Consider the following 24,429-nt stretch of genomic DNA (forward strand, 5'->3'; position numbering starts at 1 on the left):
TTATGGTGCAGGGATCAGGACCAATATTCCGAGTCCAGACTCATTCTTGGTCTGCTTGGTCATATGGTTTAGTTTTAGGTAGTTCTGAGAGGAATAGGGAATTGGACTCAGTGGTCCTTATGGGTCTCTTCCAACTTGAGATATTCTATGATTCTGTGCTCCTTAGCAGGATTTAGCAGAACAGCATGAAGGTGTGTAAAACCTCTGTGAACTTCCTCAGGAACATTCCCATTTATTTCAGTAGGCTTTGGAGCAAAGCCAGCCCTGGGCCAGGTCCTGGTATCTGTTGCTGCATTCCTATGGATTTGGCTGAACTGACATCTGGCCATTATGATAAGCTTTTAAAAAAACATTCAGTGCAGATGGGGAAAATCTTTCGGAGGTCAGCACACATAAGGTATTTTTCTCCTCTAAACTTTTCCTCAAGCATTGCTAAGTGCAATTCTCCTGCAACATTTAGAGGCAGGGCAGAACAAAATAAAACAAAACATAACATAACAGAGCCACCAGCCTGCTCTTCTGTCTGCTGTCCATCAGGGTGGTGGTAAAAGCAGCATATGATCATTCCTGTGATTGTGAGTTAGGGCAAGAGTTTATTTGTAATGGGTCAGAATTCATCACATGGAGAATTTCTCTGTATGGGTTCCGTATTTTCTAGGATGATTTGTGACAGTAAGGTAGAAAGAAGCAGAGAAAAAACCAAGAGGAGTCGCAGTGTGCAGCCTTGACCATGAACCTGCTTCATCTTCTCAACTTAGGCAGAGGTTGGGGCATCCCTTGGCTCCTCTGGGAGCATCTCATTTGCTGTCACTGGAATTCAAGTCTGAACAGTCAGTGTAGCGCATGGTCTGGATATCCCTTAAATTCTATCCACATTATCTCTGAGTGTTTGGCGCTAACAGAGCAGAAAATATATGAAGGTTTGCACAAACCTTGAAGTGGACAGCTACCTACAGATGAATTATTCACTCCCTGTTGGTAGGAACCATGATTTGGTGCCCAGAGATTATGGGTTTACCCCTCCTTTTTCTTTTTGAACTCTCAGTGCTCCAGCCCAAGGATTCATGAAAACTTCCCTAAGGCTTTTCTATTGAGAGGCTTGAGAATGTGTATTTCTTTCTTAGCTACATTTCAATTTACTTTCCAAATGATATTTCATCTCTTAGTTAGAAGATCCCTTAAACAGAGGGACCTGCAGCTGCAAAATATCAAGCTTCTTAACCTCAAAATATATCACTGTCTGGACTCTTCAGAACCAGCACCCATTCCTGCTGTTTATCACTTTAAGGCATATTAGACTAACACTTTCAGAATGGAAAAAAAATTGGAATTCTGAAATAGAAAATAAGTAGGAATGTGCTTCCTTGAGCCTTCAGGCAGCAGTGAGAGAGTTAAAAGCGGCTGCAACATGATCTTCATATGTACAATGAAACCTCCTTCCCAACTATGCAAGCAGCAGATAGTTACAGAGCTTTGGATAATGGAATCTATTCTGATATGATTTAGCCTGCATATAAATCCAATTTGCAAGTAATTTAAAGTAAGATTGATCACACAGGTAACTCTAGTGTTGTCTTTGCTTGTAGCTAGTGTGCTGCTGGAGGTATTTCTGCATCTGGAAACACAGAAGGCTTAAGGATTCAAAATGGAGAAGCCTGATAAGGGGCTGTGAGATTCAGATGAACCCAGGGGTTTGAGCCAGCAGAAAATCTATTTCACTGATGGGTGTTATGGTGAAAAGACTTTGCTTTAGAATTGTTGCAAAATATCTTCTTACCTTCTCTTTTGGGCAGAAACGGCACAGATTGGGCCACAGAGAGTAGTTTTAAATAGCACACTGTAGGTCTCCAGGGGTTTTCTTCCATTCTTTGCCAGCAGACACAGCCATGCTTTGTGACCTTCTCTAGGGCTATAGATGGGTTCAGGGAAAATTATGAAACTCCCTCTGTTTAGATTCCTCTTTCCCAGATCAGGAAGTACTTCCCAGGACAGGTGAGGGAGAGGCAGCTGCAACTCTGGGTTGGAACGTGCCCTGTCAAATGCTTAAAGACAATAAGCAATTCCCTGGCTAACAGGATGGGAACTCCAGTTGTTTCCCACTCCCTAATACAGAGGAACTGGTGTGCTGCAATTTGATCAAAGAAACAGCCAAAGTAAATCTTAATTAACTATTGCAAACAAAGAGCAATATTATTTGCTTCATATATTTGTTCCAATATTTATAATGAGTTTTTACAAATCTCTGGTCAGCAAAACGATGTTCCTGTCATGGTGCTTCTCCCCAGATTATTTTTCTCCACCAACTTTCATACTGCAGAAGAGTTTGAGAGAGAAACACAGGGCAAAGCTGGGGAGGAAACACATAAATCTCTGCCCAGACTCCCCTGTAAGATTATGAAGAAAAGCAATATTGCTCTTCCAGGCTATAATCTGGATTAGCAGATATGGAGAGGTTGCTTTGTGCCCCCCAGGGGCCTTTGAACAAAGCCCACTTAAGCAGGTTTTGTAAAATAACCAGGTGAGGTTTTCTCTTAACATGCAAAACCAAATGCCTTAGAGAAGTAGGATACTAGAATGAAATTTAATAGAATTTTAATAGTGAAATTCAGGGGCCCAAGAGGTCTTTTGTTCAGAAGGTACAATGGTGACTATGCTTTTTACTGTATATTGACTTGGAGGAAATATTTTTTACCATTTTTATGTACAACACTGATAAAACAGAACTCATGCCATGGCTGACCCTCCTGGGAGCACTTAGCTCAGATATGGCATGATCTCCGTGATGACAAAAACAGGCACAGCAGGGAAGAACTGGGATTGGTATTTTAATAATAAAATGGTTTTAGTTAGATGGCAGTTGTATTCTTTTAAACTCCATCTTCTTGCAGCCAAAGGATGTGAATTTGATGTACAAACAAAATACAATTTTAAGCATCTCTTGAAACCAACATCTGCTTTACCACAGAACACAACATCTTAAAATAAATAACCCAGTAGAAGCATTTGCACTGATATTTTCTGATGTTGTCCTATATGTAGTTTTCAGAAGCTATTATGTGAAAATTACTTGGGTATTTGAAGCTTTTATTTTTTGTAAGAGCAGTAAAATAACTCTTAATATTTCCTGTAATGTAAAGAATTTTTTTTGTTAAACTACATGATGGTAAAATCTTTAAAGTATTTATTGCTGAACAGCACAATAACAAAGTTCACTCAGTATTTTAAAGATTTGATGCCTTTTAGATAAGTTTAATAGTTCAAGTAGCATTTGAAATAATGTGTATTAATGAAAACCTGGGACAAATGGCATCAAAGAACAGCCTGAAACTGGATGCATCTCTCATTTGGCTGTGTTCGCTCCCTGTGTATGAATGCTTTCTTCGTGCAGACAAGTTTCATACTCAATAGTATAATTCCAAATAACTGTGACTTAATTCTACAGGTATGTAGGAGAATTTGTGAATGTAGGCAGTGTTTCACCTCTTCGGACTTTCAGGGTATTGAGAGCTTTAAAAACTATTTCAGTAATCCCAGGTAAGAAGCCCTGATCCTTACGTTTTGGCTCTCAGCTACAAGTGATTCTTTCTCTGTCTCTCTTTGTCCCTTTGATTGTTGTTTTTTGGCTGGTGTTTTGTCATTGTCTGTGTGTGACTTTCCCTTGTTACAGATACATAACTGAATTTGTGGACCTGGGCAATGTCTCAGCCTTACGAACGTTCAGAGTACTGCGGGCGCTGAAAACAATCTCAGTCATTTCAGGTGAAAATCAGGTTAAACACTCGGGCTGCAGTTAAAGCCTACATGCCATTTCCAGTAGTAAACACTGTAATTACAAACGACTTAACCATAGACACTGATCAGGAAATGGAGGAATGTAGGGAATGTGACCTGTCAATAGAATACATTTTTTAATATGTTTTTCCAATGTGGTTTTTGTGGGCAGAAGGAATGAGAGTGCCTCCAAAATTACAAACCTCACTATGAGGAGTGCTGCTGGAAGAACTGGCTCGTGAATCACATACATAAAGTACCCATTTGTGAACCATATGAAAATGGCAGTGAAACTCTTGTGAAGACTTCAGATATTGATTTTTAAAAATGGAAAGTTGATGACCTCAAAATGCATATTCATGTTTAAGAGCACATCAATAAGGGAATATAAATCTGTGCTGTGAGCTGAGGTTTCAAGACTGCAGACACAGATAGCCTAATTTGTCATGGTGTTTATCCATTTACATGTGATAGAAACACTGTTGAAATTTTGGTCCTTGAGATTAGGGAATATTTCACTATCTATTTTGTTATGTTCAGCATTTCATTGACGCATATTTTCTTACATTTCCAAGATTATGATTTCTCCCCTCTTCCCCCCTCCAAAAACCCCCCCCCCAAAACCGTGTTTTACTACACATTTGGTAGAAAAGAAGCTCCTTATTTAATCTGTTACTATTTTTTTAAAAATTAATAGTATCTATTATTAAGTAATTTATGCAGAGATGAGTCCACTGAGGACTAACCATACGACAATACTTTCTTGCCAAGCATTATCTATGGACAGGTCTCATTCAGCCTCAGTGTTTAACATCTCCAACCTGCATGACAAGGTAGAGAAGATAGCAAAAACCATGCATGGTAGAATCTCTCAGTGATAATCCTGAACAGATGTTGGCAATTACATGAAAAAAAATATTCAAAACATCAAGAGAACTGCTCAGATTCTCACACACAGCTCCTTAAAGTCAGAAAGGCTTTTCCACTCACTCTATTACGCACATTCACACTGTGAGATAAATCTAAAGAAATTATTTGGTGTAAACTTATATGGACATATATTAAAACTGATCATCAGCACTCATATGGAGTATAAGCTAGAAATGGAATTGAGGAATGGTGGTGTAAAGGAAAAATATGTATGGATCTTGAGTTTGCTCCCTCATTCCAACACCAAAGTAAAGAAAGTCAGGGAAATTACTGGAAGAACAAGATAACTTTCACTGAAAGTTTGTGTCAAAATATAAGTTTTAAAGATGATGCTCCAAGATGATCATTCTTTAGGACCTTGAAATCAGTACCTGTCTCAATTTTTGTCTTTAAGTTTTAAAGAATAACCTACTAGGAAAAAGGGTTTTTTAAAAATTTTTCTCTAATTGAATTTCCACTGAGAAATAATTTTGTATTCATTGGTAAACAAAGCTGAGCACAATTTTACAGATCATGTGGGACAGTAGTCACTAATCAGAGAGAAAGGCAGAGTTTGTTTCCTAGTGTCCTTTGCTAGCAATTTGAAGACTAACTTGGAGGGACAGCCATCTCCAGGGGACACCTTTCACCTTACATCTTGTTTCAAGCTTGAGCCTCTTCAGTGCAGAGCCTGTCAGTTTTTCTGAGTTATATATATATAGCAATTTTCTGCTGTCCCATATCGGGGGGGTGGGGGTGGGGGTGGGTGGAGCTGAAGCTTGGCTTACATCATTTTACTTAGTGGGGAAAAAATCCTGAGATTTCAGATTCAGAAAACCATTATTTGAAAATACAACAACCCCCTTTGCTGATATTAAACACTGAGTTGTTCCATTTGTTGGTTAATAGATGAAAAAATAAAAAAAATTATATTTATTAAAGTAATATGTAATAACTCACATTCTCTTTTTTCATTCTGACTGGCATATTTGATTAGTTTTTTGATAACTGAATTTTTATGTACAAGTCACTAAATTATTTGGTGACATAACTACATGAAGATATGCTAATAGAATACCTGGCCTTTGATTTTATCATCAAGATTACCTGTGCACTGAGGATGTTTAAATTACAAATGTAGAGAGCTACAAATTGCCATGGAATGCTGAGCTGCCTGTGAAACACAGCTAAGGTGTTTGTTTTCTTTAATGTTAGCAGATAATTTCAGAGGAGTCAGTTCATTTTTCATTTAGACATATTTTAAAAGAAATATTGGACATGATGCTGTGGTTTATTTGGAAATCAGTCTGAGTTTTTAATGATAACATGGGCTTATTGTGAAGTGAAATATTTTTCCACAGTAGGCTTAAAAATGAGAAGATGATAAACATTAATATATTTCATGAGATTTTTGGGGTTAACTACAATAGAGAGGAGAAAGTGGTTATTTTTGCTACATTTCAGGTGAAAAACACTGAGTTGTGTTCTGCTTTGCAAATATCTAAGCTTTTCCTCAATAAAATTGATCAGGCTTTTCCATCAGGTACTTATATTTGCACAAACATAGTTGGACTCAACATGCTGAGTGAAATTGCTTACCGAAAGTAACGGGCCAAGTCCTCGGTGGTGTAAGGCTTCTGTCCAGCAAAGCACTTAGAGGCTGGTTTTCAAAGGCATTCTGCTTCACTTGGAATCAATGAGTTTCTCTATTGACTCCGGAGGGAGTCAGTAAAGCTAACAATTAGTGCTTTTAAAAATCTCACCTACCTTTAATGCCTGTCTCTAAGTGCTTGAGCAGAAACAGGGATGTTTAAGGGACACAGGCTCACAGGACTCAAAAATATCTCCTAAACTCCGAGTCCATTCCCTTGGCCTAAGACTGCATTTAGGATTGCTCAAACACAGCGTGATATTCATTGCCTGACTTCTAACAATCCTTCAAAGGTGGAGGTCTCAGGATCTTCCTGAGAAGTCTGTTTCAGAAACTCATTGCTTTTGACATTAGAAGATTTGTCCCAGGAGAGTGACTCAGATCCAGATCCATCAACACAGCTGTTTACATCTTCCATCAAGTTGTGTGCTCCCCTCTCGCTGGAGAGCAATTTGATTGCCATAATGGCAGAATCTCCTGTTTCCCATAGCCATGGATCTGCAGGGCGTGTCTCTGAATCCAGACCCCCTTCCAGGATTCCTCTCTCTTGGTGCATTGTCAGCTCTCTCTTTTTACCCTGGAGCTGTGTAAGATGTCAGGTCAGTGTCTTACCTTCTGTGGCAGCTCTTAATGAGCCCAAAGACCTTCCTGGAACCCCTTGATTTTCCTTTTTCTGCACTAAACACAACCATTTATTCCTGTTTTCCACTTGCCCATGGTATCAAGAGAAAAACAAGCTTTGTGCAGGTTTAGATGCTTAGAAATACATAACATTTTCTCTATGGGAGCGTAAACCCTTTAACTCAGTGATTTTATTTATTAATTGGCGTCTCGCACATTGCCATGGCAACTGGATTCATTTGTTTTTCAATCTAGATAGGAACCATGGTCAGCAGCAGAACAACCCACTGAATTCACTCATTTATCTCCCATTACCATCCCATTACCAGCATATCTCAGTCCCAGTGTGCTCAATAGGAGCTCTTCCCATGACAACAGAGGGTCTTGAATCATATTTAACTTCATGGGAATCACCAGTGTTTTTGATAACTACTAGCTGAGATAATATAAACCCTGAGGTTCACCCTTCTATGCCTCTCCATCAAAAGACCAAAAAATACAGGCCATCACCATCATCATCAACATCACCAGGATTTTGTAAACTGCCTGTATCCAGAGAAGCTCCACTGCTCTTTCTGGAACAGGCGTGTACATCACAGACATCTCACATAAAATGACAATACCGGTGAAAGGTGACCTCACAGAAAATTGGGCCAAGGCACTTTGGGGCCTGATCCAGCTCCCATTTAAGTTAGTGTGAGACTGAAGGCTATAAATAGCACTGTGAATGTTATCCAGTACTTTAATGATAGCCAGAACAGGGCTCGGAGAACAAGAATTAAGACTGTGTGGAGGAGATTGACCCTCCTTCACTGCTTCGATCTCACTGAAGTTCTGCTGTAGAGAGATAAATGTCATCCTTTCAGTGGGTAAATCACTTAACTCAAGAAGTAACTATCCCAGAAGTGAGAAATATATGACATATTTGTGTTTTCCCTGGAAACTGGCCTGTCAGTCACGTTTCCATGCAAAAACAGTCTACAGGAATGCTGACAACTATTCAAGTTTGCCAACATACTATTAAAGTCTGTGGTGCCCCATGTCTCAGTGTCTAATTACAAAATATGCTCATCAAGTGTGAGCTCTTCTCTCCCTACAAGCACATGACTCATGCAGACATTCACAAGACACATGAGTATCCTCAGGGGAAGGAGTGGGATAGGTGAGGACAATCATGCTGCAATTCCTTCTCCTTCTTTTGTTTTTTGATTTTTCTCTCCGCTTGTTTCCAGACTGTTCTTGAAAGTGTCTGATGTTCTGTAGGTGATTGCCAACATCTGGTATGGATGTCATACTGAATTATGCTAATACTTCTCACATCTTGTAGGGAATGGATGGTGTTTGGGGATCTTGCCATTTCTCATTGTTTGGTGTTGCTTGCATTTTCTATGGTTTCTGATTTGCATTTGAAAACCGATTATTTGATTAACCTCTGAATGTGTTAATTTCTACCTGCCTTAACAGGAATGTTTGGGCCAAATTCTTCTTGCTTTGTGCAGGTGTCAGGCTGCCTATACAGCCCTCATTCCACTGATTTTGAGTCTCATGGTGTTTTTCATGTCATGCAAGCAGGATTTGGCCCAGAGGTGTGGAAAGAAGTCAGTGATTCAGAAAAAGCCTGTTATTGATTTACTCCACAGGGAGTAATCTATAGGCCCATTGTCATTAACGGGTGTAGATGTTATTCAGCTTTGGATCAGATCCTCAGGTTTTTTTCCTGCATGCTGCCTGGTTTGATGTTTGACTTGCAAGAATTAAGTAAATGCCTCTGATGCCCCATAAATAGTATCTTCTATTAAGCTATATTGCAGTGCTCTCATTGGCACTATTTCAAAGAAGGATTATTTATCCAGAAGATTTAACTGTGCTCTAAATTTGAATACATCTAGCATTGCTTTTACAAAACATGGGATTGATTCAGAGAGATGCAGAGCACCTGCAAGAGGTTCTGGGTGTCCTTATTTACCCTCAGTTCTTCCATTTTGGAGTTTAAATGCACAGTGATTTAAATATTTTACTTAGGCACTTAGTTGTGTCAACCACCTTGATGGAGGCTACTTAATTTTCTGGGCAAATTTTGTGTTCAAAAGGGGAGGAGAAACAGTTAAACTGTAAGTATAACACTCTCCAAATGGGTTTGCTGGAAAGTTTTAACAAAAGTCCGGGAGGAAGAGTACAAGTTATTTTTAAATAGTCTTTAATTACAGAAATTGTATTACAGAAGCATCATCTTCTTAAACTGTTCAGAAGCCTGTAAGCTATGAAAACAAACAAAAACAAATAAAAAGGAAGTAAAGCAGAAAACCCTCTCATAAAGAAATTATTTTATATCTGCAAGGAATGAACTCATAAAACTAATACTGTAGGATTACTATTCTATTTAAAATCCCAGTAATTAAACTGAGTAAACATGTTTCATGAAATGACCTTGAAATTACCAATACTGAGGCCTGATTTTGAAAAAAAAAGATGGTCGTTATTGGTAGTCAGAATTCTGCAGGTTTTATTTCCTAATATTATCCCTATTCACATTAGGACTCCCATTGTCCTTGCCTATGTGAGTAAGATTAATTAGAGTACTTAGCTGATACAAACTCCAAGATTAACAAATTTGCTGGAGGGATTTCATAGAGGGTACTGCAGTTTGGTATTATTTCCCTTTCTCAAGACTCAGTTTGCATTTGGATTTCCCAAGTTTCACCAGCTTCAGTGAAGAAACATCTGTGCATTCAAAGGACAACCAATGATGAGAATCATTGGAAACATTTCAGAGTATTAGATTAAAAAACAATTCTAGTGGATTTACAAATCTTGTTTCTTTTTCCTCACTTCTCTACTTGTTTAAGACCTGTCTGTCTTAAAGGTCATATAACACTGGGCAAGCTACTTCCCTTAAGGTATAAAGTTTACTCAAGATGAGATTATCAGAAGAGTTAGGCATCAAAACAGGTAGTCACATCTATAGAAGGACTCGAAAGTTCAGAGTCAGCCTTTTTATAGGTACCTGAATAGAGCTGATCTCATTTGTAAAATCTCCTTCTGTTGAGGAGAACAGGTAACAGGAAAATCCAAGCTTTTGCCTAATGTTTGTCCTGCAATAATTTATGCTCTATTTTTGAACAGAGCAGGGAGCTGTCTAACCTTGCCCTCTATCATGCCACAAAGTAGCTTTAAGGAGCAAACAAAGAATTCTGTGTAGAAAGCTACCCACACCTGATGGGTCAGTCCTTTTTTGGTTAAATTGACATTTTATACATGTTAATATCACTCCCAGTTTAAACTAATGGCAATATCCTATGCAGGAGTTGGGTTATTTTAGGACTGCTGGACCTGTTGACCACTCTAGTAGCTCATCTTTGTTTGAGAAACTATGAGTTCCCCTTTCTTTAACCACAGAATTTTAAGCAAGGCCAAACCCCCATTTTGTCTTCCTATGAATCCTGAAGTACATTTTCGTATTATTTCCAATTATACAGCACTAGCTCAGCCTTTGAGGTTGCCAAACTCTCAGGGTGGAATTCCAAGGAACTGAGATTTAATGTGTATGATCATATTCAGTGAGCAAATCAATGTGCTTCTGAATATTGCCCAGGAGAATTCCTCCTATTCCCTCTTCGCGTTTTTTTTTCCATTTAACTCAATTTCTCTTACTGCTCCTGTACTGGTGACACTGATTATCAGAAGCACTTATTATTGCTTACCAGTATTAATTAAATATAAATGGAAAAGAAACAACAGAATTGCTACCATTGTACAGCTAATAATAATGTCCAGCTATAGCACACCAGTATAGAAGGGTCTCTTTTTTTAGGAATATTTTTTGGTCATAATCATGTAATATTCAATCAGCTCAAATAGTGCTGATCTTTAGGAGCAATTCAAAAGCAAGCAATATCATTTGAGAAAACAGTATACGTATTTATATCTGAATATTTATAGAATGATAAACTGAAGCTAGTGTTACAGGATGAAATAATACAGGAGAAGCTAATTTGTGTGACCCAAGCCTTTGGTGTTACATAATAAGATGATTTATCTACTTTGACAGCATATTATAAAACGATTAACTTTTGCCCAGGTATTGTTGAAGCCCAAGGTAGTTTTGCTCAAATAATTTCCACTGTGTTTATTTGATTGCCCATATTATTTGGCTTTTTTCTAATCCCAAATTCTTGTTGTCTTAAGCAAATGAATTGAAGGCAGGGGAATTATTCAAATGAGGACTGCATGTTGGATTTGGCATTAAAATATGTAAAATAATCAGGCAATAAACAGCATTTCCATACCTCTTCATCTGTTTATGTGAGGGAAAAAGTTATCAGAATCACCTGAGTGATTTCAAAATAATTCACGTTCTCAAAATCCAGTGGGATTTATGCTTTACAGCCTTTACTGTAGATCCACAAAAATATGAAACACATTCCATATTTTCTTTATCCATGAATATTTTTGCATCTCACTGTCCCTCTATCCAGTTCTTTCCCTCCATTTTTAAATCAGTGTTTGTGTAACACCAGTACTTCTGTCCAGACAAAAGCAGGGCAAACTAAACATGCATAGTGATCGCTTGTCTCTCATTTCTGCCGTCCAGTTGTATACCCTGTAGTAGAAACCCTTCCAATTTCCCTTTCCATGGAAATTTTCATCATCAAAAGCAGCTGTCTACAGACATGTTACAGTCTCTCAGTCTATAAACTCTCGGCTTTTATCTCCCTAGGGCTGAAGACCATTGTAGGGGCACTTATCCAGTCTGTTAAGAAACTTGCTGATGTGATGATCCTGACCGTTTTCTGCTTGAGTGTCTTTGCCCTCATAGGCCTCCAGCTCTTCATGGGCAACTTGAGAAACAAGTGTGTCAGGGATTACACCACATTTAACTTCACCAATGGCTCATTGTACTTGGATGGTAGGACATGGAACACCTCGGAGGAATTTCTTAGTGATCCAGGTAAGCTCTTGTTTGTCCTGTAATCTGGGTTTTGGTTGTTTGGGAGGGACAGGGGTTGGGTTGTTTTATCTGGTTTTGTTTGGGGCTTTTTAAAATATATTTAACAAGATCTGTATGTGAATCAGCAAATGCAGCATTGTATGACTAGTGGCTCTTCATGGTGTCAATGTAGTTTTGAAAGATCTAGGTAACATTTTTGATCCCTATGGTGCCTTCACAGTTCATGCTGAAAGGATTTTTGTTGCTTTTCTATGAAACAGAATGAAGTCCTTGTTGCATCACTGAGGATTTTCACAGTTTCAGGCTCTCTTATGATGTATTTCTTAAATCTTCAATACCTGGATTTGAGCAATCACATGAACATTTCAATTCTCTGTGTGTGGGTGGGTGGGTCTGGTTTGCACACTTTCTTGAAGACAGTTTCTAGTTCTTGCATTTTGTAGAAAAAACTGCAGAATTTGAATTAAGTGTCTTTAAAAAATCAAAATGTAAAGCAGAGAAATTCAGTCTTTGTTAGCCTGAAAAATCTCAAGAGAATGTTTTTAAGGAAATCTTATGCAGTTAAAGCCCTAACTCATTATCTGGGCTGGACTATCCTGCAGCATCTCATGCTCTGATGTTTATTATCAAAAGGTTTATTTTCTAGTCTAAGGCAATTTTCTAATACTTTACAGTCTGCTGTACTTTTTCATTACAATGAAATAGGTTAATTGAGCTAATTTATTAACATTAAAAAAACCAAAAACATTTCATGTAAGTAAACTTCAGAATGTAAACAAGTAGCCCAGCTGTTGCTGCTCCAAAACCCTCTGAGTCACTGGAGGACCTCCATCAATTGCAATGGACATAGAATCACATCTAAAACAATTTAATGATGCTCTTGGGGATAGGAAGCAGACGGACTGATGTACATTAGGATGAATTTAGGACTAGTGGCCTTTGGTGTTTTATTTATTTTGAAGAGAAAAGCAAACCACACGGTCAACTCATTTACTGGAATTTTGGTTGGGAGGCAGTGACACAGTGCCATGGGGTACCTCTGCTATGACTGTGTGGACTGTACAGTCTACATCTCAGCCATCTGCACAATAAAACCCCCACAGTTGCCTGGATTGGCCCAGGGTTTTGTTGAACCAGGGATGAGACCAAGGGTAGTCCCACCGTTCCCCACTGGTGACTTCTGGCCTTTCCTCTGGATTCCTCTCCCTACAGCCTGAGCAACCCTGGAAATACTTATGTTAGGAAGATTTTGCTCAAGGAATAGGAAGCTCAGCATGGGTGTATTTAAGGCATGATGTGATTGATGCTGCATTAAGGAAGGGCAGGTCACAAAGCTCTGGCTGAAGGAGGGTTGTCTTTGAAACTGACCCTGACCATCAGTTTTTGTGTCCACTCAATGTCTCTGCATCAGAGCCCCTTATCAGCTGGAAGGGGAATGTTATCCTAGCCACATTCCTTCTACTTCCAGCTTGGAGATGAGTGAGGAACTAGTAAAGATATTTATGCACCTGTGGTGGATTAAGGCACTTCAAGGCTCCTCCGCCCACAGATAACTGAGAGTTGTGTGAGGTGCTGCTCTCCCTCTCTCACAGAGACATTGAGAGATAAAACAGTGATGGCTGGAAGCATAAAGCGCTGCAATAAAGGTGAAAGAATGAAATGTTGCTGTGAAGATGGTCTGGCTCTCTGGAAATGGAAGTTGGGTAAATGTACCACTGGATAGGCTCTCTTAAAATATGGTTAATGTCAGGACCAGCTGCAGCATTGCTTTAAATTGGAGGAATTGTACAGCTGCTCCAGTAGACTATGTGCAAGTTTATTTGTGTGGCCCTTTTATGGGGAGGAGGACAAACATTCCCAGAAATCCATATAGGAAATCCAACAACACTTAATATGGCCATGAAAATATACTTATTATTACTAAAGGAGATTGAACTATTGCAAAGATAATCAACTTGGTGATATAATGGATTAAGTGTATTAAATTTTGACCATGTGGTATTACTAGGAAGTAATATTAATATCAATGAATTTATTCATAGTATCTGAAAATAAAGACGTGGTGCATTATGGCAAACAGTCACCTCTTACTTTGTATGGACAAAAGTGATTTAAATAGTTCAAGTGTTGAGGCACTGCAGTAGGCCACTGAAGACCTAGAAGAAAAGTAGATTTACAGGAAAAATGTAGTGATCTCTGAATAAGAATAATGAAGCCTTCCTCGAAAAGCTGAAGAAGGGGGCTTAGCTATTAGGCTAGGGAGAACAATGTTAAGTAGGATTTTCATTTAATGTTGACTATTGCACTAAAGCAATTCAGAAATGGAAGGACTGGCTCATTTTGTGACTAGATGGGATAGTGCTTTGTATTTCATTTTGCATGAGTATTATGGTGAAATGAAGTGACTGTTTAAAAGACCAGTACTGACCACAATTAAATAACAGTCCGAATTTCAAGTACTGCAGGGAATTAAGCAATACATACAGTTAGATTAAAGTGTAGGCAGACCAAATTAGATAAAAAGAGGAATATATTAAGAAACAGCATAGTGTCAGTGTTTATTCTGAAGAACTAGAGAAGAAAATTGGCCCACATGTTGAGATAGTAGAGTTCACTCAAAAGGAGCACAGACAATTGCAAAAGCTCTTTGGAGATTTCAGAACCAGTCTGGCTGAGTCACTTAGTTTGGAGCCAGGATACTAATCTTAAAAAAAACCCCAAACAACAACAATAACAACAACACAAAAAACTCCCCAACAAAACAACAACAACAACAACAAAAAAGCCCCAACCAAAAACAGTAACCTGAAGTACTGTCAGAGATTCATAATAATACCTTTTAAAAAAGAGGGATATAAAGAAATAAATTAATAAAGAACACTGAAAAGTAAATTTGGAGAAATTGTTAATTCTGTTGATCAGGACACCAAAATGGAGAATTAAAATTGGCTGATATGCCAGTTCTGCTCTTCTTGGAGAGCAAAAATTTGTTTTGGATTATTTGAGATAGACTTAATGTTTTAAAGGACAACAAGGAGCCTCTGAAGTTGCATCAGCCTCCTCCTGTGCCTTTGAAAATTTTTATGCATGAATGAAAATCCAAAAAGAATTGAAACCTCTTTAAAGGGTAATGCAGTGAAGAATTGCTTGGTGCTGCAGAGGAAATAACTGGTACACTTAGTCATGGGGTGCAAGGAAAGATAAGAACTCAGCTGTGAGTCTTTCAAAACCCTTTTTAGTTGAGATAACTGTGCCATGGGCATGTGGAAGGCATGGCATAGCTTCAGATCTGCTTTTTTATTCAAAATTGACTTGGTATCGGGACAAAATGTTGTACACTTTCCTTAGCTGCTTTCAGCCCTCAGTCAGCAAATTTTTTCTCATCTGTCTTCTTGATCCTCTTGCTTTGGTTTTATGGGTGGGGGAAAAAAACCCAGCCTATAAACTTTGTTTGCATCATCAGTAGCTTAACCGCAATTGTGAGGTAACTCTTGATTTTTGGCTGATCCTTGAGGAAATAACCTCCATGCCTCCAGGTTTCAGGAATTCCTTCCCTTAGCTACACATTTAAGAGCCACAGGTACTTTCCTGCTCTACCACCATGGCTACACAACCATCCTGGTTGATGGTGCAGGTGGTGCCCAGCTCCTCTGCTACCCCTATTCCTGCCTCCATCACCATCACTGGGAGTGGTGGTGCAGGAATTGCAGTGGCAGAAGAAAAATCTTCTATTCCTAAATCTGGTCAATCCTGCATCACAAGACTGCTAGTGGTTTTGAGAATTCTTGGGTTCTCTTCTCCTTTTGTGCACCTGTCATGAGATAATCATACACTAAATCCCACAGGGAATTCCTACCTGTCCACCCAACACTTTGCTTGTTCTTGCCATCATTTCAATGCCTTCTGCAGCTGGAGGAAATGCCAGATAACTTGGGAAGCAAGGGACAGAATCTTTAAGTGTGGGGATTCAGCAGGCAAATTCACACTGAGAGATCTTTTCTGTTTAGCTTCACTAATCACTAAGTCCTAAAATACAAAAGCGACAGCAAATATTCCTGATCAGACTGTCAAGAAGGAAAGTTTCTTGGCATTGTCTTAAAAATCTTAATTCTGTGAAAGAAACTTCAATCAAGTTACTGCAGAGGCCTCTGGTTTCTCAGCTTAATTACCAGGCACAGCAGTCACGGTAAGATGAGACACCATTTTAGTCTTTCCTCAACTCACAATGGAGGTGCAGATCTAAAATCTGCCTCTCATGATGAACAGAATTTTTGCACCGATTTAAATGCCTCTACGTCTTCAAAATTTACACAACCTTTAAGAAGGCATATGAGAAAAGTTATTCCATTCTTGCTTTCACTCCAATGAGTAATGCTTACCACTGCAAACCTATAGAGGGGGGAAAAGGAAGATTAAGACAGAAGTAGCTCATCAGGTCTCACAGCCTCCTCCACAGGACTATTCTTTGTCTGTTGAATGGATTGTGGGGTGGGGGACAGCTGAGCATCAGATAGAATCAGGCTAAAAAATTCTTCATGTTGGGTGCCAATGACAAAGTTAGAATGGAGGCACAGCTTGTTCATCTGGGAAAACAATCACAAATGGCAAGTAATTATTTTTCTACCTGAAATTCTAGATTTGGTAAGAGATTGCAATCAATAAGCTCAAGGAGGATTATTTTTAGACATTAATAATAACAAACCTGGGAATCTAAAATTTGAGATGCAGCAGTGATTATATAGAAATGAAATAACAGAAAAGGTTGAAAATAATTATAGTTTATATCCATGGTACTATTATGTGATCAATATATCAATATCAAAGCTATTGAGCTGTTGGGTATCTTTAGGAGAGCTAATAGTTTAGAAATACCAGCTGACTGAAAAACAGCAAGCTTAATTTCAATCCTTGTAAAGATTTCCAGGAAAGCTGCTCCAAATAACAATCATGAAAGCCTGTCTTAAGTTGTGGCGTTTAAATTAAAGATGTATTTGATGAAGTGAAGCTCTATGAATGTGTGAGTTTGAATGGATTGGAAGTTATGTGATGTCAGATGTGTCACTGGCTTAGAGATATACCAATGGACTGAGTGTAGCTCATTCATGTGGCTGTTGATTTTAGAATCTTTAATGTCATTTATGTGTTCCATTATGAAAATGGATTATTGACTAGTCAGTAAGATGAAATCTGACTTCTTTTGTTGAGCGGTACTTAAAAGAAAATCTGAATGTATAAGAAAAAACGCTTAAGAAAAGAATATTAAAACATAATTAAATTATAAGATCACTTATGGAATGATAGTCTCAAACTCCAGTATTTTCTTTTTCTTTACACTAAATACCCTACTTAAGGCACTCTGAAAAAGTCTTGTTTTCTAAGTGTTCTACATATGTTTTCTTTCAAAATTAGACCTTTTAAGGTAAAGAAGAGCAATCCTGTAATTTCCTTTAGATAGTCCTGTCCAAGCAATTGACATTAAAAAATTAACAAGCAAATAAAAGAATGTTTAAGCTTTATTAACCTTTTACTGGGAGGAATCAGCTACTATTTTTCTAGCTTAAAATAGGCATTCCAGAATTGGGTTTTTTTCTTCCAGAGTAGTTTCTGGCATTCATTTCATGGCAGTGATTTTTCTTTTCTTCTGGAGTCAAACGGTGTAGTTATCAAAGGTCTACGGGAAAAAAATCCAACAACAAAGCAAACCAACTTTAATTTAAAAAAAAACAGATTAAGATAAATGTGGTATCTTTGTTGTCTTTTCCAGTTAGGCCTGGAATACTTATGGTTTCTTCAGGCTCTATATTTAGAAAGATGTACATAATATGTAAAGTTTTGGTGGTACCCATCCAAATCCTGGTCTTGGACACTTGAGAAGGGATCAAAGGTTTGTGGGAAGCAACTTGTGCATGGTGTGAATGCAACCAAAGCCAGCCTGGGTGCTGTGAGCTGATAAATCAGGAGCAGTTCCAGAACAATGTGAAATAATTCTAGAGCCGTTCCACATCCTTCTCCCTGATGTCCTGGGTGTAATGCACTGTTGAAGTGAATGAGCGTGGATATTGAGGCATATATCTGTGAACATACAGAAATGTATGTCTGCATGAACATGAGGAGGGTGTGTGTAAATATGCATCTTCTCTAAGCTCTGTGCCTGACTGTTATCTCTGCCTGATGAGTTGCTTCATTTTTGCTTTCAGAACCACTGAAATGGAACAGAGACTCTGAATCTGTATGAGAAATTTATAGAAATGTCTAAGTGAGATAATAAATGCAGCAAGTTTGGGGAGAGCTGAAGTGTTTGAGGTGTTGTCTGAGGTGGTAATAGAAGACAGTGAGTGTTTGATGAGTAATTATAGAGGTGGGAGGAAAGAGAGAAGCAATAAATCAAGTTGGGACTGGAATAGATGTTTTATTATGTATGATTGTATATGAACCAGTGACTAAAACAAAGAATCTCTCCAGCTTTTCAAAAACTGTGCTTTCCAGCATGGCATCTATTCATGTTATTCCACTGTTAGCCATAAATATTATGGCTTTGTTCAGGTACTGTGAACCTTTTGATAAACAGCTTCATAAATGCTCAAAACTTAGTGCTCTGATGTGTTAATAACGTGGGTATTGTACCTGTGCACTTCAATGTTCTAAGCTAAATAGAAAAAGAAAGCCCCAGCAGAAGTTCAAGGATCATCAGAAAAACAAGGGTTTTGGTAATGTTGATTCTGATACAGTGTCTTCCTGACCATTCAGTAAGATTCTTTTTGGCCTTGTGGTAAAAGATTAAGTTTTTATATTGGAAGAGTTTGTACAGCAGGAGGATTACTACCTTAGGTACACTTCTTTTGCTCTCAGCACTGCTCACAGAAGGGAGAGATCTACTAGAGGAAAGATCTGCCACAGGAGATTCAGATTGAACCCGTACCTTCTAATTCTTCATAAACTACCAATATAATATACCAATTGACTTGCACAGTGCAATTTGAAAGGACTTTGTGCCCATTGGAGCTGGTCCATGGATCGCACCTTGCTCCAGGTTCCGCAGTAAAGTGCCTTGCATAGGCAAGAGGCAGCTTCCACTTTGAACACTCAGCCCAGGTGCAGTGAGCCCACCAACAGAGAACTTGCATCGCTGCTTTCTCTTACTGCACTGGCTTTAAGGAATAAGTAAAGAAATATTTTCCCCGCATACCCTTCATCAGTGGTGAATTCCTCTAAGTGAGGTGGAGATAAATATGGGAATTCCCAGGATCCATCTGGCCTTTGTGTACCTACAGCAGCATCTCTCTGTGGCACTGAACAGGCCCATATGCTCCAAAAAAAAGTAGTAGTGCTCAAAGTATAGATATTTTTATGTTTGGGGTTTTTTTATTAACTGTTATAACTCAGGATATGCTTATCTGTGTAAGCAACAAATCTCCCCCTTTGAATGTTTTGGCCACAGGGGCAGCCTGTGGCAGCAATTTCAGCAGTTCAGATGGGAAGCGTAGTGAAAAATATTTCCTTTAGTTTTGAAAATTCCTCTCCTTTTTTGCCCCTCAATTTTCTTAAGGCAAAAAACATTGTTATGTTTTGTTGCTGGAAGCACACAAAGCTCCCTGTTCTCCTTTTTCAGAATACATTCTATTTTTTACTGCATAGTCACCTCTTTTCTAGGATAAAAGATGTCCATTTTTCAATTGCCACTCATCTTAAACTTTGACCACTCATTTTCATTACCTTCTCAATACTTTTCAGTCTGGCAGTTACCCAATTGAAAGCAATGTTGTGGTCTGTGTTCTGGGTCATAGAGTCATTTACTTTGGAAAAGACCTTAAGATCGTCAAGTCCAACTCTTAACCCAGCACTATGTCCACCACTAAACCATGTCCCCATGGGCCATATCTACACATCTTTTAAAACCCTCCACCACCCTGGTCACTCTGTTCCAATGCCTGACAACCTATTCCATGAAGAAATATTTCCCAATATTCAATCTAAACATCCTGTGGCACAACTTGAGACCATTTCTTCTGGTCCTGTGACTTGTTACCTGGGAAAAGAGACTGACCCCCTCCCTGGCTACAACCTCCTTTCAGGTAGTTGTAGAGAGTGATAAAGTCCCCCTTGAGCCTCATTTTCTCCAAGCTGAGCCTCTCCAGCTCCCTCAGTTGCTCCTCATCAGACTTCTGCTCCAGAGTCTTCCCCAGCTGTCTTGCTCTTCTCTGGACACCCTCCAGCCCCTCAATGTCTTTCTTGTTGTGAGGGGCCTAAAACTGAACACAGGATTTGAGTTGCCTCATCAGTGCCAAGTACAGGGGACAGTCATTGCTCTGGTTCTGCTGGACACAATTCTTGACACAGGCTAGGATGCCTTTGGCATTCTTGGCCACTTGGGCACACCTGGCTGAAGTTCTGCAGCTGTTGAGCAGCATCCCCAGCCCCTCCTTTTCCACTGGGGTCTTGTCAGGCACTCTTCCCTTCCAGCACTGCTGGGAGTTGTTGTGACCAAAAGGCAGGACCCAACACTTGACTTTGTTGAATTTCATAGAGTTGGCTTCAACCCATTAATCCACTCTGACCAGATCCTTCTGCAGAGTCTTCCTGCTCTCCAGAAGATCCACACTGTTACACAACTTGGTGTCATCTGAAAACTGACTGAGGGTGCACTCGATCCCCTTGTGCTTGCTAAAGATATTGAAAAGAACTGCTTGAAACCAGCCTGGTTTTATCAGTTGTTTCTTGTATAATACTTCATCCTGGTCCTCCTGTATCTTAATATTCTTTGATCACAGCTTAATATTACATAAAAGTGTTGACTAAGAATCCCTAAGAAAAAAGTCCATCTCTCTTACCTGAACTTATAGAGGGAATTTAAGACTTGACAAAGTTATGAATAAGTGAGATTTTTTCCTCTGCTTTACTTCACTTTCTGACAACTTAAGATCCTACTTTTTATTTTTCCACTCTTTTTTCTGTTTTCTTTTTTTTTTTTTTCAATGGAATAGGCCCCTCTGGTGTTCCTCATTTAGTCCTGGTCTCAGACTTAATTTACCTGGAAAATACTGTGTATAGTAGATGTCACCTGTCTGCTCATGCTCTTTCCCTTGTACTTATAAATGTACCAAAGAGGTGCAGGTGCAGCTCTCTGTTAGCCTGCAGAGATACTGCACAATGACTCTTCATCTTAACTTACATTTTCTGTCTCTTAGTCAGGTTTTCTGTATTTTCTTTATCACAATAAGTGCAGGAATATTTTTTCTATTTTTCTGTCATCTGTCTGTAATCATAAATGCATTCAATCCTTGTAGAAGCTTTTGATTTTAGTTCTTTTGTGTGAAACATATAAAAAAATTCCACAAAACACAAAACCTCTACAAAACTTCCAGAGAGCACACTTCAGCATTCAGCACTTTTCCATCTATTCATGTGAAGCATATGTCTAAACAAGTGGTACTAAATATGCTTTTAGTTATGTGTTATGCACCCTACAGTCCTAAGAGTGTGGGTGAAGATATTTAAAAGCCAGCATGTGTGTTTGTTGCTAGTCATTGTCTCCTGTCTCATCTTCTGGGGATGCTCATGGACTTGGCAAGGTCCCCAAGACAATTTGACAGCATCTAAATTCTCCACTCTCCTCTTGTGCACATCTCCACATGCTCCTGGTGTGCTTTTCTCTTTGCTCCTGATGTGCTTTTTATTCTGTCAGACCATGCTGGCAGCACAAACCAGGTATTGTGGATCTTTGGGGCTTTCAGAGCCTCTTCCTAGTGCATGGGAGCCATCTAGCAGAGGGCTTGATTGATAGTTTTAGTGGCTTTTTCTCAAAGAGGGAAAGAGCTGTACTGTCAAAACTGGAGGTGTTTTCTGTGCCATAGTGAATGCTGATGCTGGCTGGGAAATTGCTTCCTTGGGTTGTCTCAAGCATGGGGAGAAGCACTAAGAGCAGCCTACCAGAGACACACAAACTGAAGGAAACCACTTTCCTCCCATTGCCTGCTTCTATAGTTTTCTACAACCTCCTCACAGCCCTTCCATATCTCCTGCAGGAGAGCTTGTTCCCAGAATTCAAAGGCTATGCTTGCCATAGAGTCATGTAGTAGCCAATGCTGCATATACAGTTGTCTCCTCGATCTTTGTCCTTTCTACTCACCCAGTCATCTTCACTATAGATCCTGTTCTTTGAACTGAAATTTTGAAAATGTCCTTCCACATGGTTACAGGGTAAAGAGGCAGGAGAGAGCTGGACCAGAAGTAAGTTCTGAGGAGAAGAGGGAGGGAAGGATGGAAATAAAGGAGAGGAGAGGACTCAAGAGCCTCTGAAACCCAGCAGAAGGGTCAGCAGCAAATGCCATGGGACAGCAAAGGACACCCAGACCCCCTGTCATATCCTGAGCAACAGTAGACTAACTGATTATTATAATTATTTGCAACCCCTTTTAGCAGGGACAAACTATCTGGCAGTGCCATTTATTCCCAAGCATTCTTCCCTAATAATACCCTTAATACAGCCTGTTCCATCGCTTTTGTGAGACGTGTTTTTCATCTTCAAACTCAATTTCATTTATTAGAGGCTTCACTGTGTGTGCCACAGTGTGCACACAGCAAGTGCAACAAGGATTCTCTTTAATTACTGTGTATTTCCAGGAGGTGCAGTGTGTTTGTGCCCGTGGGCGAAAGGGTGATGAGGGGGTGTTATCTATTTTGTTTCTGTGTCACGTACCACAACTGTGGGGCAATGGGGCTTTCTAAACAGCATTTTAAATTTGGAATCAGGACGTTTGGTGGCTTGTCAGTCCTTTGTGCCAGCCATAGCACGGGGACAAAGTCTCCAACCAGCGAGAACTTGTGTGGCTGCAATAAATAGTCTGAGATAACAGACACCTCTCTGAAGATTTTGTTAGAAAGTCAGCCAGAGGACTCTTCTATGGGCAGTGACTAATGATATCTGAATGTTGCTCTTTATGTAAGTGTGATAAAATATATGTTTCTTTTTGATTTGTTTTTTTTTTTAAATTGGAATTAATTTGTTGTAAGATGAGTCAGAGCAACATTTCAGTTGGGCCTTCGAAGGAAGAAGAGAAGCTGGAGGCAAGAAACTCTGTTTTCTAAGCAGACTCTAACCTTTTTTATTTTTCATAACTAGAAAATTTTCCTTTCCTTTGCACAGAAATGAGAAAGGTTTCTACTCTGCAGTCTGTGTACCCCACTGGCTTTCTGCTCCATTGTGTGATATAGGTGTGGAAACCACAAACTGGAGCATATTTTTAATTGGAATAAATTATTTTTTTGAGGAAGTTTGCCTTTTTTTTTCTTTTGTTTGGTTAATCTGACAAGTAGCAAGTGGAGACATTAGGAATGTTTGCTCTGTTAGAATCACCTGATGTGTAAGGGAGCAATGCAGAAACACGAAACATATTGAGAAAATTACTTTGGAAGGAAGATACGGCAGGAATAGGCCAGGAGACTTTGTGTATTTCCTCACTACTTGCAAATAGTGACTTTAAACCTATGGTCAGTGTTGTGTGCCTTGAGAAGCGTAGGAGACAGAGCATTGGCTTGCAGGAGACTTTGTTATTTAGACCATTTTTAATTCTTTTTAATATGACAGAGTAGTTGCCTTACTCTGGAAGTCCCTGTAGAAATTTCCTAACAGGCAATGTATACCCTGTAACTGTGACATCTACATTTCAGAAAAGCTGGTAGAAAAAAAAATAGCAATTCCTTTGGAAAGAATGGCATATTGCATAAAGTTTATGTGCACACACACATGTGTACAAATGTCATTGTTTTGGCTTTATTTTAATTAAAAATAAATAAATAATCCACCTAAAATGAAGGGTTTCAGTTTTGTTTTCCGTATTTGTTTTCCTATTTTGTTTCTCACTCACATGCTGGAATTTTAAGAAAAAGCTGACAAAAAGCCTCAAAACTAATTGCAATCTTCCAAGACAATGAAAAAGTCGTTGTGTTTTCAAGTGGCGTCAATGAGTTTGAGCAGTCTCTGTTTCAGGGAGAAAATCTGGCTCCATATGAAAAAGCAGTTTCTTGTTCTTTGCCCATGTTAGAATTGACTGATGGAAAGCTGAGGCCATGAGTTAATGTGATACTGATGTGGTTTGATCTTAAAAGCAAGAGTGATGACTGTTTGCTTCTTGCAGACCTCTGATTGCCCATCAGGCTTGATTGAAATCCAAACCAACGTGCTTTGAGGGACAAACTGATTGTTGTGATCATTTTTGATAATACAGCAATTTGTCTCCTTGGGTATAATACTGCAATCCCCCTTTCATTTATCAGTAGGGAACCAGGAGCCCACCTCTTCCTCAGGCTGAAGTTTGGCACAGGCTGTGACACTTGCACAGTTGCAGACCCTGTGGTGAAGTTACTCCCCCCCACAAACAGCTATGCACCAGTTCCTCAGTGTGCATTTCATGAGGTTTTTTGCACCTGCCTTAGTGTTTGTTTTAGAAATGTAAATGTTTAGGTTAACAGCAGAAAACAGAATTTTGTCTGTTTTGAGAATTGAATTTTTTTGTTTGCACACAGTGTCTGT

At 39.1% G+C, this 24,429-nt stretch overlaps 1 protein-coding gene across 1 annotated transcript in view; it reads left to right on the forward strand.

Moving 5' to 3' along the window:
• LOC139673931 (sodium channel protein type 5 subunit alpha-like) overlaps positions 1 to 24,429 on the forward strand; it is a 209,977-nt gene that overhangs the window by 52,969 nt on the left and 132,579 nt on the right. Inside the window, exons 6-7 of the mRNA XM_071559873.1 lie at positions 3,668 to 3,759; positions 11,670 to 11,900. Of these exons, the coding sequence (XP_071415974.1) occupies positions 3,668 to 3,759; positions 11,670 to 11,900 (323 nt within the window). The remainder of the gene's footprint in view (positions 1 to 3,667; positions 3,760 to 11,669; positions 11,901 to 24,429) is intronic.

This window comes from Pithys albifrons, chromosome 7 (assembly GCF_047495875.1).
Source record: "Pithys albifrons albifrons isolate INPA30051 chromosome 7, PitAlb_v1, whole genome shotgun sequence".
Lineage (NCBI taxonomy): Eukaryota > Metazoa > Chordata > Aves > Passeriformes > Thamnophilidae > Pithys > Pithys albifrons.